The sequence below is a fragment of the Macaca mulatta genome, chromosome 9, assembly GCF_049350105.2.
Source record: "Macaca mulatta isolate MMU2019108-1 chromosome 9, T2T-MMU8v2.0, whole genome shotgun sequence".
NCBI lineage: Eukaryota > Metazoa > Chordata > Mammalia > Primates > Cercopithecidae > Macaca > Macaca mulatta.
In genome coordinates this window covers 103,257,883-103,278,424 of record NC_133414.1, presented here as the reverse complement: position 1 = coordinate 103,278,424, position 20,542 = coordinate 103,257,883, and the positions used below count along the sequence as shown (strand labels likewise).

The window sequence follows — 20,542 nt, the reverse complement described above, 5'->3', positions numbered from 1 at the left end:
GTTTAATATCAGATCTCTGAAAAAGCTGATACTGAACATTTTTGCCAGTAGTTTTATACTTTTATGGAAAAGTGAATTTTCAGAGATACTTACTCTACTCTTTTTATTGACATCCCACTGTTGACTTTGACTTCTGTATTACAAAAGCAGTAGGTATTCTGTATAAATGATACATGCAACTACTGCCCCACCACACTTGTGAATCACACCCCACTGCAGAGGAATGAGATGGCTGAAAGATAGTATCAGTGCCTAGAACTCTTAGGCACATCCTTAATAGATAACAAACTAATCCCTAATTGAGGGATAAATGTAAGTACTACAGAATTTCAGAAAAGGGATTCACTAGGTTGGGAAAAGCATCACAAAGAATAAAAATCTTTGGGTCTTGACAGAAGCATAGGATGGTGGAAGAGGAAAGAACACGCCAAACAGGAAGGGTTGTTCAAAGTTTTAGAGGTCTTAAATATTCGTAACACAAACTTTTATATATTCTAGATACAGATCTTTTGTCAGATATATGGTCTCCAACACACACACACACACACACACACACACACACACGCACACACACACACACGAAGTGGGGGGGAAGACAGAGAGAGAGAGAGAACGAACACATACATAAAGGATAATCACTTGCTTTGAAGGGAGGATTTACTAATGTGTTTAATGGGAGATAAACTTATTTAAAAAGGTGCTTGTTAATGAAGGGCCTTGAATGCTAATGTAAGGAGTTACGACTTAATTGTACAGGCCAAAAGGTGGCAAACTTTTGGCCTGTACAATGGCCATGTCCTCAGGCCAAGTCTGGCTGGCCATCAATTTCTATAAGTAATGTTTTATTGAAACACAACCATGCCCATTCATTTACTATTGTCTGTGCTGCTTTAGTGCTATAATGAATAAGTTGAGTAAATTGCAACAGAGACCATATGGCCTACAGAGTCTAAAATATTTACCATCTGACCCTGAGATTGGTCACGGCCCTTACTCTGGGCCTTACACACACTCAGGCAAGTGGCCCTAGCCCTGGATAACAAAAGAAAAATTAAGGGTACAGAAAACACTTAATAACTACTTTAAAAAATGTAGATATAAGGGTGAGCAGCACTAAACTGGGGGGAATTTTGCAGGACTTGGTGACTGGCTGAAAGAAAACAGTAACAGGTCAAAGATGACGTCAAGCTTCAGAACTTATTTGATTGGCTGAAAGACAGTAGTCATAACTGAAACTGCATGTCTGGACCAAAATTAGATGAAAGTGTAATGAATTAGACAACTTAGATGAGTCAAGTTTCTGGTGTTAGTGAAACTCTCAACTGGTCTATTTAAAAATAGAGATATAATATTCGAGCTTGGGAAAAAAAGCAGGGTTGGAAATGAGGCCTTAAAAGTCCTTTGCATAAAGAAGAGAACAACAGACACAAGGCTCAACTTGAAGGTGGAATGGTAGGCGGAGAGACAGGATTGAAAAACTACCTATTGAGTATTATACTTATTACCCGGGTGACAAAATAACCTTATACCACACCTGTGACATGCAATTTACCTATGTAAGAAATCTGCACGTGTACCTCTGAAGCTAAAATAAAAGTTAAAAAATCCTTTGCGTAGTTGAAGCCACATAGAAAATGGAGAAGACTTTCTAAAATAGATATAGGGAAAGTATTAGGACATACTCATATATATCAAGTAGAAGGCAAGAAGTAGAGCCAGTGGAGACAAAGCAGGAATGGCCCAGGAAACAAAGGAAGAACCAGGGTAGCTTAGTAAAAGTAATTTATAAACTAAGAATGAAGGTACAAGGATGAAGAAAAGTCCATAAAGGAAAGAGTGAATGGATAAAAGGTCAACTAGAACAGCAAAGTGTCAAAGATGTGAAAATGGAGAACAACAAGCAGGGGTGGTTAATTTTTCAAATAAATTTCTAAAGTTCAATATTTTGTACTTTCATATGAGAAATGATGCAGAGAAGTGGACTTTACATTTGTTTATGAGAAGATATTCAGCCTTTCCATTGATTTAACTTTCACTATGAGCTAGCTCATGTATTAGAGAGCTAAAGGATGACCATGAACTCTATGAAAAAGAACTTCCCAAAAAGGGAGATGACTTTTGGGAAAGATCATAAGAAACAACTGAAAATATTATAAGGATAAACAGGTACAGTGGTCATTTCTGTAAATATGGATGCACTTTATTACATATCCAATAAATTCCCCTTAACAAAATAAATTACCTTATTTTAACTATTTGTATGTGTAAGACCTAACAGTTCCTTGAGTGAAAGATGTTTTTTCTTACTACTTACATCTTCACTGCCTACTATTCACATAGTGGATAAATATTCATTGAATTACTGTGCTCATTAATGTTGCTATAAGATGCTAGGAAAACTTGATCTGAAGTGAAAAACTGTTTTTCACTTCCCAGTAGGAAAATGCCACTAAACATATAAGTAAAAAATTCAACCGACTAGCTTACAGATTTACGCAGAAGAAGTAAAAGAAAATTAGAGACAATGAATATAGGCATTTGAATAAAACACAGAATACAGTGAGATAAACAATATTCTCAGTGACTGACATTTGCTAGGATAAAGTGGCAAAAATCTAACAGCTAAAGTAGTGAAGATGTGTAATAAAAATAAAAGCTGCTTGCAATAAAAAGGTTGAAAATATTATTAAAGTAACACCATTTAAAGACCAAAGAAAATCAATAAAAGCAGAATGTTTTAAACTTTCTATAAAGATCCTCTAAGGAAAGATTCAATTAGCAGAGGCAGAGGAGAACAGTACCAGAAATGGAGATTCTACCGGAAATAACTGAGGGCCTTCAAGGAATTTAAAAGTTCAGAGGCATTTTACAACATCTAATTTTACTTCAAAACTAATTGATTAAATTATTCACAAAATATGTTAGCTCTGACATGGAAATCTTGTTGAGTTGCAAATAAAAATAGAGAAATAAAGGATAAAATTAGAAGAGAATGAATAAAACGGCTAGAACTACTAGTGACATGAAATTCTCTAAGTTGGTCACCACTCTAAAAAACAGAAACCATGCATATGAATTCCCAACAAAGGTATAAAAGGAGGTGGAGAAAGAGAGGTGTGATTCTGGGCATTAGCCACTAGATGGTGGCATTGGCCCAGGACGGTTCAGTTGTGGGAATTGTAACCATTTGTAAGCACAGGATTGTCAAAGAATGGTATTTTATGTAATTATGTTAATTAAAACTTTGAAAACAAACATTTTGAAGCGTTAGAAAATTTGTCAATAAATTACCAAGGGTTTACTATAAACTAATCATAAAAATACCACAGTACTTGTTCACTCACCTTTACTACATTGTCCCCTGATTGCCCGTTATTTCGTAAACAATCTAGACAGATAGCAATTTGTGGGTCACTTCTGTGATAATCTTTATCATCTTCATTTTCATCACCTTCTTCATCTACTTTCGGTTTGTCAGCTTTTGAAGCATCATCTGTAAATCAAAGTTGATTTTAAAGTTAAACAATCATACATTGATCATCGAAACAAAAATCAACTTAAAAAACTTTCCTAGCAGTTTTTGAAGAACTTAGTATCTTTAAAATGTTCCAACCAACTCAACAATGGAAATATTTTGTAAAAAAAAAAAAAAAAAAAAAACTGGAAACTTACTAACATAGCTTAAGATTTCTAGGCTCATTGAGATAGCCAAATGAAAGATTCAGACTAGCTGAATTTAGCCAAAAGAAAAGATTACAATTAGTAATTAGACTATGTTAGAAAGTGGACAGGATATATAAAAATACTTCCAAATTACTTATATGTGTATATATAAATTATACTCAAGTTTATATATATGGTATATATTCAAATTAAAAGCAAATACTTTTCAAATGTTAAAAGTTCTCAAAATTTCCAATTACTAGATATTCATAAAATCAGCCAGTGAAAAAAACGAGTATAATGAATTAGCTTTTTAACATATATATAGCTATTAATATATAACATTACAACTCCATTAAAGAAATCTGAATGGCATACTTTATATTATATACAAATGTATTTCACCTATTACATACCTGTAGCCTATAAATAATGCAGCTATATTTACCATTCATCTGTGGAGTCGCTTTAACTGTGTGTTGGGTACACATCATACAAGGCCTGAGGGAGCAATACTGAAACTAGAGCTATCATCCTCTCTCTCACAGTGGTCAGGGTATGGAATGAAATAAAAGCAAGTTAAAAAAAAAAAAAAAAGGGAAAAAACCAGACAAATATAGAATATAGGATGGGAGAGGTAAAATGGACTATGCGTGCACATATAAAAGAGACAATAAACCCAAACTCTGGGAGTGAAGCAGAGGTTCAGGGACGATTTCCAGATGAGATATCTCTAAGCTAAAACTTGAAAAAATTAGCTAGCCAAACAATACATTGTAGAAAAGCCTCCCTGCAAAGTGACAGGCCTGATCCTCTTCGATGACTGTAGTAAAAGCACTACAGGTGTACCATAGAGCGGGGAGGTGGGTTCTCTTTTTTCTACATGTTTTCTTCTCCCTATTTATAGAGAATATACATAGATAGGAATTTGCCTTCTATGAACCAAACTCCCAGCTCCAAAAAAAAATCCAAATTCTCCACCCAAGCTAAAGACCAAATACCATAAATACTTAAAAAGGGAGAAACAATAGGAAAAGGGAGATAAAATTCACAAAGTAGGCTACAGCTCTTCACAAGTCAAGCTGTGATACATATAATCATAGGGTAAACCTACCACATAACTTCTGATGACAATCCCTCAGGCTCCTGTCCTCTTGAACAGGTAGTCAAAAACTGGAATATTTAATTAGCCTTATCTATATTTTTACTATACCACGACTATAATTGGTTGTTATTGTTTAATTGCAGTATACACGTGGGTAAAACAAGCCCTAGTTAAGTCATTTTTTTGGTCAGGCTTAGCTTCTTTGCCATTTTTTTTTTTTTTTGTTACAGGTAAAAAATAGTCTCTTGCTACCTTATTCTAGTCATCAAAACTATTCTCAAACTTCCCCTGCTCTAACAGCCTTACACAGTTAAGTTGAACTAGTAAAATGATAATCTCCATTTTACAGATTAAAAAAGAGAGATCTCATCCACTTTAACCATGTAAAACTGACAGTCCTATGATCTTATGGGAAAACCAAGATTGGGAGGCTGAACTCACAATTGACCCCATAAGAACCCACACACATTCCTGAATAACTTTAAATGATATTTAGGACATCCTAAATTAAATCTCATATTTAAAAAACAATGGGAATGATACTTTCTTATAATTTTAGATACCCCTTTGTGTGGAATACAGATATATATATATATATCTGTATGTATGTACACTAAAAGCCCTTTATCTGCTCAGTAATGTTTGCTCCTTTGCTGAAATTATTATTAAAAATTACTAATTGCTGAGTCTCTTGGGACCCAGAGGAGAAATATGGACATGCAGCATAGGTGATGGGGAAAATTCCCATAAACACCCAGAAATACTTTCTAAATTTTCATGACATGTAAGTTTGTATCACCTGAGCTCTACTTATAAAAACTTCATTTCAGAGTATCAGAGCATAGTAAAATCTCCTGATCTGGCTCTCAGCCACATCTCAACTCCCTCTCCTATAGAGACAAACATACAAAATAAACAGAACAAAAACTCTTCACTGTTTAGTTGCAAGCTGTGGCTATTTCTTACTTCAGCTTCCTTTAGCTCCCTAGAAATTACTACTATAAACATCTAGTCAATTTTCTCTTTTATCTCCCTTTTCCCTTCCCAAAGTTCAATTTCCTCTATTTCCAATTACCTTCAATTAAAGTGACTTCAGATTTACAATCATTTATATAAAATCTCATATAGAAAAAGGTTCATAATGTAAATAAAAGGGTACATGAATTTTGTGCAGGAAAAATGTGAGCCTGAAGAGAGATATTAGTTCACCTAAACTATGAAAAGCTGACCAATTTAAGAGATGCTATCAGAAACAGACAAAGAAAAAGTCACCTTGTCCATTTTCTTGAGGCTTATTTTTCTTCCAAAATTCAGATTCGCGCTCAAGTTCTTCTAATTTAAAAGAAAGAGTATAAAAGTCAAGAAATCTTTAATAGAAATGTTGATTTCATAAAACACAAACATCTGCAAGAACCTAAAGAGCCACTTACGTTCTCGTAGTCCAGGGACCAGCTTAAATATAATTTCCTCTAATGTATTGTCCAACCTTCGAAAGTGGGGAGAAAGAAAATACTAACAATGAAGACACCAAAATCTGACATGTAAATAGTTTGAGATGTGTATCTTACATATATACATATATATAACGAAATACATACACAATTTTAGCACATCTACTATACCACACTCTTCCATCCATGGAACACACCTATTTACAGCCTTCCCCAGTAGTAGACTGATAACAAAAATGGTCCCAGTCCCCAGCTCTGTCTATAACCACACTCTTGAGCATGACTTTGAAATTCCTCCCCTGACTAAGGATGGAGTCTATTTCCCTGCCTTGGAAATATGGTCTGGCTTTAAAACTTGTTGAGGCCAGCAGAATGTGGTACAAGTGACTGCTTGGTCCTAAGCCTAAGCCTTAAGAGGCATCAAATGCTTTTGTTTCTACTTCTCTCTCTTACAGAATCCTGCTGCCATGAGAACAAGGCTGGAGGATGAGAGACCACGTAGAAGAGAGCGAAGTTGCCCTGATGAGGCCATTTTAGACTAGTCCACAGACAGCCTATCCCCCAAGATCAGCACAGCAGATTACCCAATGCGCAGCTAACTGCAGTTGCATGAGTGAGCCCAGTCAAAACCAGAAGAACCACCCAGCTAACCCAGCAAACCAGGAGGAATAATAAATGCTTGCTTTTTCAAGTGTCACTTTAGAGGTTGTCTGTTATGTAGCAACAGCTGATACGCCCATTCTCAAAATCTCTACCACAGCTCTGGCTCTTTCCCCTAAAGGAAATAATCTCCATTCCTCTCTTCTGAGAAATTTAGACCACTTTATTGTTCTACCTTCTGAAATGAAAACTTTAAATATTTATCTTGACATTTTTCTTATTTTCTTTCCTGCCATATAACTCATCTTTTTCATGGCTTTTTGTCTTCAATCCCATTCTCTTGCCCCCACAACACCCGCTTCCTGCCTCATCTCCTTCATCCTGCTCAACAACATTACTCTTCAACAAGACTACAAACACACAGAGGTTTCTCACATCTTAAAACAAAAACAAAAACAAAAAAACCCAAAAAAAAGCAAAACCTTTCTTAACTCATTAACTCTTTTCAAACTATTATTCTGTTTCTCAATTTTTTCTTCTAACTGGAAAAAAATGTGAAAATAAAACCTACATTGTTTCTGTCACATACTCTGTTTTGCTTCTTTTACTCTACTGAACTCTCCGAATCATTCAAAATTTCCATATTGAATAGGTTTAAATTTTTTAGAATTAAAATTTAAACTTAAAAATTCTTTTTTAAGTTTACGTTTCTTCTATATTGCTCTGCAGCAGTTTGACAGTGTTGTCTAACACCGCCTGCCTCCCTGAAATTTTCCTTCCTTTTTTTTTTTAAAATTTTCAAGTCTGTTCTTTATTACTTAAGTCTGTTCTTTCTTTATTGCTGAGTATTTTTCTTTTTCCCAGTTACTTTTAAATCTGATATTCTCCCTTGCTTTGTACTCTGCACTCTTTGACCTTTTCTAAGTTCTGTCTTCCTTAGGGATTTCATCTGCTTTTGTGGCTTCAAAACTAACATATAGGCAGATTATCTGTCTGTCTGTCTGTCTGCCTGCCTGCCTATGTATCACATCTCTCTGCTGAGTTCAAGTTCCATATTTCTAACAGATGCTGAACATTTCAAGTACCTCCTTTTATTAATCTATGTCAGGATTGTCTCATCTATCCTCCTCCAATAAAATACTAAGTATCCCAGTCATTGTCTTGCTTTTTTAAATTAAATTTTTAAGTGATACCATAATTCTCCCAAATCAGCTCAAAATACGAGAATTAACTTCTTTCCTTCCCTTCATTTACACATTTAGAGCTCCCTCTCAGTACCTGTCCCACCTATTCCCCCATCAATTCTTCCATTTCTTCAATTAATTACCATTCTACTTTGAGCAGAGCAGAGACATGCTCATAATGAATCTTCCTAAAGTACTAATCTGATTGTGTTAGTTCCCTGCTCAAGGACTAATTTCTCCCTATTACCTGGCTTCATGTGTTTATATAACTTGAGTTCAACCTACAAACCATAACTGGTACTATTTGCTCACTGTCTCTCTTCTCTAGCCAACTGGCTTATTCAATTATCCCAAGAATTCCTTGTCTTTTCCAATTCATTTTTCTCCCTCATGTTTTGCATCCTGGCTCAAATACTCTCTGTACTCTCCAACCAAACCAAATGCTACCTTATTCTCAAGACAAGGTCATTCGTAAAGTTTTCCCAGACTATTTAATAGTAGGAGTGCATAAAAAATAGCACTTCTTACTACATACAAACAGATCAGGAACCAACTTAGTTTCATTTCGTTGCCTCTGAAACATTACTTACTACTTTGATGTCCTTTCTGTCCTTCCAGCCCAATTTAGGACTAATCTGTTCTATGGTCAGTCACTAAATCACTTCCTTACATGTACCCTTGATTTGTCTCTCTTACTTGCTCAAAATTATTTAGTACAACTCAGGTTAAATCCAACTTTCCATCAACTCTGCACTGGCACCCATGGCTGCTTAAAAACACAACCACACCCCTTCAAATTCCTAACTACAACCCAAACATGCTTTTAAGTTTGCCAGGAATCATACTACACTCACAAGTGCACTGATTCTCTCACTCCCCTGGACAATATGCTTTTTTTCTCTCCCTAACTCTCCAAATCCCTTTCCTCTATCCTTAATTTTTGCCGACAAACACTTTCTTCTCAATGAAAAATGTCAAAGCAATGAAAAACAAACTTCCACAGGCCCCGGCCACCATACCTACCTACAGCATCTGCACCATGTACTCGCTGTCTACCTGCCTGTTGCTACAATTTTTTTGTCAATGCTCCCATTGAAAACCAGTGTCTCCTCTTATGCTGTGAGATTCCATTTCCTACTCTCCAACATGATTAACTCTCTGCTTTCTACTGGATCATTCCCTTCAAATATGCCATTATTTCTCCCATATCAAAACAAAATAAAGAACCTTCTTGGCTGTACTTGACAGCAACCAACCCCCCACCCCATTTCTTTGCTCCCATTTGTCGTAAAACTCCTTGAAAGAGTTGTCAATACTATACTCACTGTTGCTAATTCCTCTCCCTCCTTTCCTCTCTTAAAACAATCCAGTTAGGTTTTTGGCCTCACAGCTCTAAAGAAAGTGCTCTTTTCAAGGCCGATGACCTCCATTGTGCTAAATCCAATCATCAATTCTCAGTCTTCACCTTACTTGTAGCCATGAACAACAAATGACACAGGTGGATCACTCTGTCTCCTTTGACATACACACTATCTTCACTTAACTTCTAGGGCACCACACACTCCTGGATTTTCCTCTACCTCACTGGTTGTGCCTTCTCAGTTTCTTGTGCTGGCTCCTCCTCTTCTCTCTGAACACTTAATGCTGGAGTTCTCCAGGGCTCAATCCTTGGTCCTTGACTCATGTCTCTCTGTACTCACTCCCTGAAGTGATCTCATCCTGCCTCACAACTTGAAAGATCTTCTATATGTTGAAGACTACCAAATGTTTTCCTCCAGCCCAGACCTCTCCCTTTGAGTTCCAGACCCATATATCCGCTTACCAACTTTCTCTCTTCTCTGAAATAACTCAACATGTCCACAATTGAAGTCCTGATCTACCCCTTCCTTGCTCTATTATTAATCTTCCCAACTCAGTTAATGGCAACGCCATTCTTCCAGTTGCTCAGGTCAGAAATCTTAAAGTCATGTTCAACTCTTTTATCTCATATCCTATATCCAATCCATCAGCAAACCTTGCTGGATCTACTTTCGAAATATATTCAGAACACGAGCACTTCTTGTCCCCTCTACTGCTACCTCCTCTCACCAGGGTCACTGCAATTACTTTCTAACTGTTCTCCCTGCTTCTACCCTTGCCTTGTTATATGCAGGGTGTTCTCAATACAGTCATCAAAATGTTCATATCAGATCAATCCTGCAACCAAAATCCTGCAGAGGCTCCTCATTTCATTCAGAGTGAAAGATAAAATGTTTCCAGTGGCCTAGATGGCTCTTCACAATCTGGAATCTCATGATCTCTCTGCTCTTGTTGCCCAGTATTCTTTCCCTCACTCACTGTTCCCCAGCTGCCCAGGTCTCCTTGCTGGTCGTCCAACAAGGCATAGATACACTCCTGACTTAGGCACTCTGCACTGGCTGCTTCCTTTACCTGGAATAGGCATGCTTTCCCAGATCTACCCATGGTTAACCTCTCACAGTCTCCAAGTCTTTGCTTAAATATCACCTTCTCACAGAAGCCTATCATCACCATCTTATTTAAAATTGCCATCTGCCCCTCCCTTCACACTCTTGACCTCCTCACCCCACAACACTTTCCCCTTTCTTGCCTTTGCAATTTTCACTTTCTAACATACCATATAAGTTACTTATTATATGATTTATTGAATGTCTCTCACTACAAAAATATTAAATCTACAAGGGCAAAGATCTTTATTTTGTCTGTGAATGGACCTCAAGCACCTAGAATAGTGCCCAGACATAGCAGGCATCCAGTAAATATTTGCTGATGAATGATTCCCCTCATGGAGCTCTCCATCTTCCTTCTATTGTCTATATCAGTGATGTCCAATAGAAATATGGTGTGAATCAAATATGTAATTTTAAATTTTTAGTAGGCACATTAACACCAGTACTTTATACTTTTTATGTAAAACTAACTTTAATGTTTTGCTATATATTAAAATATATTTAATAATACATTCGGTAATTTTTATTTATTGAACATTAAAGTTATACTTAGTGGAAAAATATTTACACTGCTTCAGGTTTTAATTGAAATTAAATTAGAAATTCCATTCCTCAGTTGCACTAGCAACATCGAAAGTGCTTAACAGCCACATGTGGCTAATTGCTACCGTACTGGACAGTACAAATACAGACTGCTTGTTCCCCAGGTCTGCTGCACAATTGTCATATCCCTTCACCTCTCTACTATGTTAGAGTCATTTATTCTTTCTTGGTTTATGCTCCAGCACATCTCCCAATAACTTCCTGTGAACAAGTATATAGAAGGTAAATTTTTTGCTACATGTGTCACAGGCAATTTAGGCTTCTAATGAAGGAGCCTAAATTCCCCTTATTTCTGGCTAACAAAATCCAATTACGTTCTGGCTGCAATGTGGCCACCTTCAGGGATAATTCATGATTTGTTAAAGCATTTCAAAACCCACCATATCACTTTACCTAGAGACTGTCATGTAATCTAGTTTTGGCTAAAAAGAAGCAGCCTGCTGTAGGAAACTTTGGGAAAGATCTTCCGCTCCCTACGACCTCCTTACTTTCCTGGTATACTCAGGCCTCTGAGGTTTGCTCAACTATCACCACCACCAGTCTGCTTTCTAGCTTTTAGTTTCTGCTGACATCTCTTCTATTACCATTTCTTCTTATCCTTTAAAAAGTGTTTATTGAGAACCTATCATGTTTCCGGAGCTATCCTAGGTGTCAAAGATATAGGATATCTTGTTTTTATTACCTCTGAGTTTATGTCTTTAAAAAAATTCCTTTGTGGTAATTTTGGTGGGATTTTAGGAAGAAAAGAGCTCTATAAAGGACATCATTAGATAAATTAAGAAAACTGGAATATGGTAGTTAGGTTAAAGTATTATACCAACGCAATCATACTGTGGTTACATAATATAATATCCTTATTCTTAGGAAATATACAGTGAAGCATTTAAGAGTAAGGGGCCATGATACATGTAACTTACCCTCAAATAGTTCAGAAAAAATAAAGCATGCAATGCACATATGCACATGATAAAGCAAACGAGAGAAAATGTTAATAAGAGGCTAATCTGGGTGAACAGAATGCACGTGGCTCTTGTACTACTTTTATTTGGGGGATTCTAAGTTTGAAATTATTTCCAAATAAGAAGTTTAAAAATGTATGATGTTATACTTTAGCCAAGGGAGCAGGTTTCATTAAACAGTGACTGGATTCCTTCAGGTATCTAATGGTCAGAATCAAAAGATTAAGATAAATTGCCTTACGATGTGGCCCTTTAAGAACAGAGAAGGTAATAATTATTAACTGCTTGTTTTTATTAACTGTTTTTTTATTTTAATAAAAATAAGTTATTATAATTTTTATTAACAGTTGGTAATAATTTTTCATTACAACTGGATATTAACAGTTTTTTATTTTAAAATTAAGAAAAACATTATTTGAGAGAAAATGTTTGCTTTATTCAGTTTCTTTACTCCAGTACTACTAACATTTTAGGCTGGATAAATTTTGCTGTGTGGGGCCTATCCTGTGCATTGTAGGATGCTTAGTAGCATCCCTGGCCCCTGCCTACTAGATGCCACGAGCACTCACCCAGATCTGACAATCAAAAATGTCTCCAGATATTGCTAAATGTATCCCGGGGGCAAAATCACCCCTGGCTGAGAGGCACTGATATAAATCCAACCAGAACAAGCTTTGCTCAGAATTACAGACCAGGGTTGACCAGTGGTTCCCACATATTAGCATATATTAGCATCACCTAGAGAGCTTGCTAAACTAAGTGATCTCCAATCCCAAAGTTTCTGAGTTAGCATGTCTGATGTGTGGTCTGAGAACTGTCACTTCTAACATGATACTAATGGTTTGGGGACCACACTTTGAAAACTACAGGGCTAGACATTTACCTGTAGACAAATTATCCCAAACAGGCATTAAAATTGAAAATCAAAAGGCTGAAATGTAAGATTTGCAAATCCAGATTTATAGAATGATGGCAAATATCACACAGATAAGAGAGTTATGAAAGGTTCCAGAGACTATCTAGCTCTATCTTTAGATGAGTAGCTTTTTTTTTTTTTTTTTTAAGTTCAAAAGTACTAAAAAGCTAACTCTGGAATTGACCCCTTCTGTGCTTTTCACTGGATTCGAGATGAGTAGCTTCTTAAAGATACACAGGTGATCCACCTTAGAGCTATGGTGGGAACAATGAAATGAAAATGGGTCTAGTGGTGAGGACACACGGACTGTAGCTGGGAAGTGACATTTCAGGTGTTCTGTGAAACCTTAAGTCAAGTCATATCACTTCTCTAGATTTCAATTTCCTAATTGGGAAAAAAGGGATTTGGATTAGAATCTCATAGACTACTTCTAGTTTTAAAAATATATGATTAGGCCAGGTGTGGTGGCTCATGCCTTTATCCCAGCACTTTGGGAGGCTGAGGCAGGCAGATCACCTGAGGTTGGGAGTTCGAGACCAGCCTGACCAATATGGAGAAACCCCGTCTCTACTAAAAATACAAAATTAGCATGATGGCGCATGCCTGTAATCCCAGCTACTCAGGAGGCTGAGGCAGGAGAATCACCTGACCCTGGGAGGCAGAGGTTGTGGTGAGCTGAGATCGCACCATTGCACTCCAGCCTGGGCAACAAGAATAAAACTCTGTCTCAAAATAAATAAATAAATATTTTATATGTATGTATATATATGGTTATACTGCTAAAGTTGAGGGATAAGTAAATGGTAGTCTTAAAAAAAACTTTTAAGTTTTACATAAATGTTTGTGTACTTTTTTGAATATACGGTAAATTAAAAAATTAATAGTCCTAATATTAGTCTGTCTATGAGTTCTCCCTCTTTCTACTACCATGTAGCTCAACATAATGTAGACTATTAAAATACTAAAAATGCCTGTAACCTAAAGTCACTCTTACAGCCTAAGAGAAAGTTATACTTTTAGTTTGGAAATGTATTTCTTAAATATTTAAGATGTAAAATCTTATTTTTAATACTCCTTAATAAAATACTTTAAAATAAAAATCATAAGACCTATATTAACTGAGTCAAGACAACACGAAATATTATGACATATAATAAAAATTAAGAGCCTATTCAATTTATGTAAATTAGATGAACTGTAAAATATAACATCCTTACCTCAACATTTCTAATGGATTTGTCTCATGAACTTGGTTGCCACACCTTGGGCAATCATTGCTATCTTCAAAGTGCTGAACAATACAAGTCTTACAGACTAAGAAAAAAGAAGACTTTAGGTTAAAATGCATCATATGAACGCTCATTTAATGTTAAACTAAGTGTAATTAGAAACAGACCTTAAAATTACCCACTACAAGTAGAATATCATTATTTAATTAAACTTCAAAAACCTTACAATTGTTAACACTGTAATAAAACACAACTGAAATAAAAGTCAACTGCCACAAATAAAAAGTATACACTATTTTGCTTATTTTTTTCTTAAATACATTCACACACCAAATACTACTCTACTCATCATCATATTAAACTAAAAAAGCTGGTGTATTTACACAAAATAGATTTTTCTCATTTAAGGAAGGACAGAAAAAGGTAAAAACTAAGTCTGCATTCATTTCCTTTGCTAAACATTTATTTAAATGCAGCATAAATAACTCTTACTACTACTTGAGAGTTTTCAACCTGTTTGCATTACTTTTATTGGCAGGGTGCGCCAGGGACAAAACTGGGAGTTACAATGGACTTTGCTGGCCTTGGCAGAGTGTAATGAGTTTCTGCTCATAGGTACTATAATTCCATGGAGCACAAAGTATGAATAATGGTATCAAGTTTGGACAAAGGCATGAGGTACATTGGAAGAATGACTGAAAAACTGACAGGGATAAATAAAATTTCAAATAAAGATTCTAAACAAAGACAATGGAAATATGACTTGTGGATTTGGGGCCACAAGCCTATATAGCCCACATTTCCTACAAATACTACTAATCTCTCTGGCTATAAATCTCTCTCATCTTTCAACTAAGCTTCTACTACACATTATGCCAATGTTTTGCCCCAAAATTTTAGACAAAATTTACAGTACCTGAGCTATAAAATATTAATTCAGTTCCTCATCCCAATACTCCTTCTCCATTCTATTACCCTGTATAACCTGAAGTTTTCACATGGCATAGATTGGCTCTCCTACTCCCCATTCACAGCTGCATTTCAAGCTACTTCTTTCTCACTCCTCATGATTGACACTATCTAAAAGTTTCCCAAAATGATTGGTCAAAACTAAACACTAGGATTCTTACAAGTGAGATTAGGTTTGAAAATCCGAACGCATCACACATACTGGCCAAAGCAACAATGGCCATGGAAGAACTCTACCAGGTGTCCAATTTTAAAATCATTTAGTACATACAGAAATTAGCAGAATTTCCTTTTGTTTATTTATTCATTGATTCAATAGGAATTTACTGAATGCTAGACATTATATTAGGAGTTGGGGATGCAGGGGCCAACAAAACAAAGCCCAAATTCTTATGGAGCCTATACTTTATTTAGGAAGGCAAACAAATAATTTTAGTTAGTGATAAGTGGTATTTTTACCTGCCTGCCCCTCCGCCTCCAAAAAAGAAGGTAGAGACAGGGTGCTGGGAGGTAGCAGCTATTTTAAATAAAGTGATCACAGGATAGGACCTCTTAGCAACCCCTAAGTTGGTGACATTTGAGCAGTGTTTTGTTGGATGAATGTACCTGAATCCCGTACTCTCTACCTCTTTTCACCATTACACACAGCTATTAGGATAACATTGCCTTCACGATAGTTCTCACAAAATGTGGGTAAAAGACATTATCAAAATAAATAAATATCTTAAAAAATAAAACCTTAAAAACCTTAAAAAAATAAAAAGCTTAGATATAAAAAGCTTAGCCTAGACCTATTATGTACAATTGAATACTTTGCCTTCTTCCCAAATTTCTTGTCCCCAAAAGGGTTTCTAAATGTCTTCTCAAGTCAAAATAATCTTTGGGAAGAGAGGACTGCCTTATTATGCCATGTTGAAGTAGAACACAGAGAAGCTGAATTCCTTCAGAAGATTGCTGGTATTTGCTCTTTTCCCAGGGATGCTAGATAAGTCTCTGAAATTGGGAAAGAGGGAAAGAGGGAAAGAGGGAAAGAAAGAAAGAAAGAAAGAGAGAGAGAGAGAGAGAAAGAGAGAGCGAGAGAGAGAGAGAAACAAGAGTGGAGGGATTTTAAAAGCCTCCATCCTGACATGGAGCTCTGATCCTTGTGGTTCAAGAGGTTTATCATACTCAACGGGTTGGCAATCCTTGGTTGTCTACCAGGCTTGACCAAATAGAGAGGTACGTAACATGCCCAGAACAAGTCCTCACCTGGATCAGCCAAAAAGCTAAGGGTAGGACCCTATCATCCTCTCAGAAGCTATACTAAGCTAGGCTGCTCATGAAAGAGTTGTAGGGCTCAAGCATCCAAAGGTGCACACATTAAAGAGTAAAGTTATGCTAATTGCTTAAGGTCAAAGCAGCCCCAGTACCCAAGAACAGTGATGGGGAATACTAATCTATATTCTAGATCTGGACTGCCCAATACAGTAGTCACTAGCCACATGCGGCTACTAAGCATTAGTTTAAGTTCAGATGTAATGTAAGTATAAGATACACACTAGATTTCAGACATAACAAGAAAAGGTAATCTCAATAATTTTTATATTAATTACATGTTGAAATGACAATATTTTAGACATTGGGTTAAATACATTATTAAAATTAATTTTACTTGTTTCTTTTTTAGTGTGGCTACTAGAAAATTTTAAATTATACACATGGTTCACATTTTATCTCTACTGAAGGGTGCTATTCTAGACGGAGACAGAATCCCTCCTATCAAGAGGTGAATTGATTTTCACACCAACAACTGAGATAGGGTATCTTATTCCACTTTTGCTGGTGAAAAGAGGTTTCAATAGGCCCAGTCACCTGCCTATTCTGGTGAATGGCAGCACAAAGACCTAAATCCAGGTTTTCTGATGTGAATTTTTGTTTGTTTATTTTTTAGATGGAGTCTCACTCTGTCGCCTAGGCTAGAGTGCAGTGACATGATCTCGGCTCACTGCAACCTCTGTCTCCCGGGTTCAAGTGATTCTCCTGCCTCAGCCTCCCTAGTAGCTGGGATTACAGGTGCCCACCACCACGCCTGGCTAATTATTTGTATTTTTAGTAGAGATGGGGTTTTGCCATGTTGGCCAGGCTGGTCTCGAACTCCTGGCCTCAAGTAATCCACCCATCTTGGCCTCCCAAAGTGCTGAAATTACAGGTGTGAGCCACTGCACCCAGCCTTAATGTGAATTTTTGAAAACATTTTTTTTCAGAGGCTAATACCAAAAACTGTTTTTCCTGACAATGTTTTTTTTTTTTCAGATAGTTTTAGTAAAAGACAACTTTAAGATGCTGAACAATGTAATATTCTGACTTGCTTTCTTTTTCATTTGGATGGTTTGGTGGTAGTTGTCATTATTGTTATTATCATAGTTAACATTTAATGGGTTTATGTACCAGGCATTATCTTAAATATGCACATGTATTCAACATATTATGTCCATGTATATCCTAACCAACATGTATTTAATCCAATACAGTTTAATAATCTAATCCTTACTACATTCCTATTAATTAGATAGCATTTGGCCTCTTATAAAAAATTGAGTAGAGAATTTAAGCAAGTTGTCTAAAATTATGAAGCTAATAAGTGGTTAAACCCAATATTTGAATCCATTTTCTTAACCAAAGTATGTGTGATACATTTTCTTCACACTTTATTTACATAGATCTACAATATATATAAAAAGAATGTCTTATCCCTTATTTTAGGAGCCTTAAACATGTCTAGTTGTACAATTAGATCTCCTTTTAAACAGTCTATAGCCCTTTTCGTAGTTTATTTGTTCCTTTAAAGAAAAAAATCTCTAGAAGATACATCTCCCACATGGCTTTTAAGAACTGTTAAATAAAGCACAACCTTATGTAAATTAGAACCTGAGGAAATCCAGGCTTGAAGTTCGGTGAAACTGGGAAAAAGTAAAATGAAGATTTGGTTTCCCTTAGATGCTTAAAAAACTTCTCATTACTACAAAACTCACCTCTAATTCTTAGTTTATAATTTGAAGTCCATACTAGCAGTACAGCACATTTTAAAAATATCTTAAAGATTTAATGCCAAACTCTCTAACTGCTCAACCGCTGTAGTGGTTAACCCAATTGGTCCAAGAATGATGTTAAAAAGGTCCTAGTCTAAGGTTAAGACTCTGTATGCAGACCAAGTACAGTCTTCATTCTCAACAGCTACTCCACACAGATTCTATACCCATAAGAAACACCTGGGTCAGAAAGGGAGTTAGGCTCACCAAAGATGTCCTCAGGTGGGCAAACACTTAAGCAACAACTTAGCTAACATTTAATGAGCACTAATCAAATATCAGGTTTGGGCTCAGAACTTTGTATGGATTATAGTACGGACAGTTACTATCCTCCTTTGGCAAATGAGGAATGTAGTGCTGGACAGCCTGAGTAGGCTGCTCCCAGCTGCACAGCTGTGCAGCAGAGATGGTATCCATCCCCGGGCTGCGCAGCTCCAGGCCTAAAATCCAAGCCACTATGCAATGCATCCTAGAATTAATAACATTTGGTCCCTGGCATCAAAATAAATTCATATAATATATATACTTATTATTTATTATTCTTTCTTTCTTTGAGACAGAAAGAAAGCCTGGTCATCCAGGCTGGAGTGCAGTGGCATGATCATGGTTCACTGCAGCCTAAAACTCCTGGGCTCAAGTGATCCTCCTGCTTCAGCCTCCTGAGTAGTTGGGACTACAGGCATGGGCCACTGTATTAGTCCGTTTTCATGCTGCTGATAAAGACATACCTGAGACTGGGCAATTCACAAAAGAAAGAGGTTTATTGGACTTACAATTCCAAATGGCTGGGGAGGCCTCACAATCATGGCAGAAGGCAAGGAGGAGCAAGTAACATCTTATGTGGATGGCAGCAGGCAAAAAGAGAGAGTTTGTGCAAGGGAACGCCTCTTTTTAAAACCACCAGATCTCATGAGACTTATATTCACTATTCATGAAAGACCTGCCCCCATGATTCAATTACCTCCCACTGGGTTCCTCCCGCAACACATGGAAATTGTGGGAGTTACACTTCAATTTGAGATTTGGGTGGGGACACAGCCAAACCATATCGGCCACCATACCTGGCTAATTTTTTTAATTTTTGTAGAGACAGGATCTCGCCACATTGCCCAGGCTGGTCTCAAACTCCCGCAATAAAGGGATCCTCCTGCCTCAGTCACTCAAAGTCCTGGGATTAGCCAGCATGCCTGGCCCTTTATATTTACCTAATCATGGACATCATTAAACTTTCACCTCATGTTTACTAAGTGAATTCCCTACTTTTACTGTTTCTTAGATTTGAACTAGGTTGTTGGACAAATTAATAGAGAAATGGCCACTGCATTATCTAAAGTAGTGGTTCTAAAATTTAAATGGGCATCATGATCACTAATTAGAATTTTTAAAGAATTGACTCACAGGCTCCATCCCAGACCAATTAATTCAGAATATCTAGGAGATTAGCACCAGGACTATAACTCTACAAAACCCTCTCACAGATGCAGCCAAAAGATAACTGGGAAACACTGGCCACGGCAGCCGAGGAGGTAGTCACAAAAATCTGACTGACTAGTACCATTGTTAGGCTGCCGATTCCAGGATTTGGCTCTCTGCTAAACCATCATTAGAGGTCACTTTATTATCACCATTAAGAAACCACTATGACAGGACAAAAAATAATTAAAGAATTTGTGATCGATGTACTCTCTCCCTATAATGCAGATATACATGAAAAACCAAGGTAGTATAGCATAGTTGTTCCAGATAATCTTGAGGCAGACTGCCTAGGTCTGAATCCCAGTTCTGCCATTAGGCAAACTACTTTGTGTTTCTGTGTACAAAGGAGATAACAAAGGTACCTATCTCACAGGGTTCTTGTGAGGCTTAAAGGAGATAATAGATATAAAGTTTACTGGTTTACAGTGTCTGGTAACTTCTAAGTATTCAATAAATGTGAGCTCTACCATAAATTAGATCACTGGATGAGCATAAAATGATAAGGAGAATCAGCATCAGAATACTGAATAATACCAGACTGTGATTAGTTTGATGCACTAATCATAAATAACGGATATCGTCCTGATGGAACTTGAAATGCCTATCATTCACTGGTATTAATTCCCTGCCTCCATTTCTACCCTAGTGATAGTTTGCAACTCAAGTTTGAAGTTTAAGATACATTGCTTCACCTGAATAGGAAGAGCCTATCTTTTGTATGTAGGACACTTCTTTTACTGGGGTAGGGTGAGGTGGGTGTCCAAGATTGACCAATGCTTTTCTACTATGCATTCTTTCCTTCGCTTTATGTTTATGTTAAAAGTAAACATATGTTTAAATTCAAGTACAGT

At 36.6% G+C, this 20,542-nt stretch overlaps 2 protein-coding genes across 21 annotated transcripts in view; one reads left to right on the top strand and one right to left on the bottom strand.

Annotated features, from left to right (window-relative positions):
* Positions 1–9,226, top strand: part of LOC144331172 (uncharacterized) — a 150,487-nt gene extending 141,261 nt beyond the window's left edge. Inside the window, exon 4 of one of the 3 annotated variants that reach the window (XR_013398130.1) lies at positions 6,675–9,226. The gene's annotated coding sequence lies outside the window, so the exon portion shown is untranslated. The remainder of the gene's footprint in view (positions 1–6,674) is intronic. The other 2 variants (XR_013398129.1, XR_013398131.1) reach the window with 2 other exon arrangements.
* PCGF5 (polycomb group ring finger 5) overlaps positions 1–20,542 on the bottom strand; it is a 130,894-nt gene that overhangs the window by 39,813 nt on the left and 70,539 nt on the right. For 11 of the 18 annotated variants that reach the window (XR_013398127.1, XR_013398126.1, XM_077946753.1 and 8 more), the window contains 4 exons: positions 14,167–14,263; positions 6,199–6,254; positions 6,041–6,100; positions 3,345–3,493 (listed from right to left, as the gene is read on the bottom strand). Coding sequence is in view for 15 of the 18 variants with exons in the window: in XM_077946753.1 (XP_077802879.1) it covers positions 3,345–3,493; positions 6,041–6,100; positions 6,199–6,254; positions 14,167–14,263 (362 nt within the window). In the remaining 3 variants the exon portion in view is untranslated. The remainder of the gene's footprint in view (positions 1–3,344; positions 3,494–6,040; positions 6,101–6,198; positions 6,255–14,166; positions 14,264–20,542) is intronic. The other 7 variants (XR_013398128.1, XM_077946755.1, XM_077946761.1 and 4 more) reach the window with 1 other exon arrangement.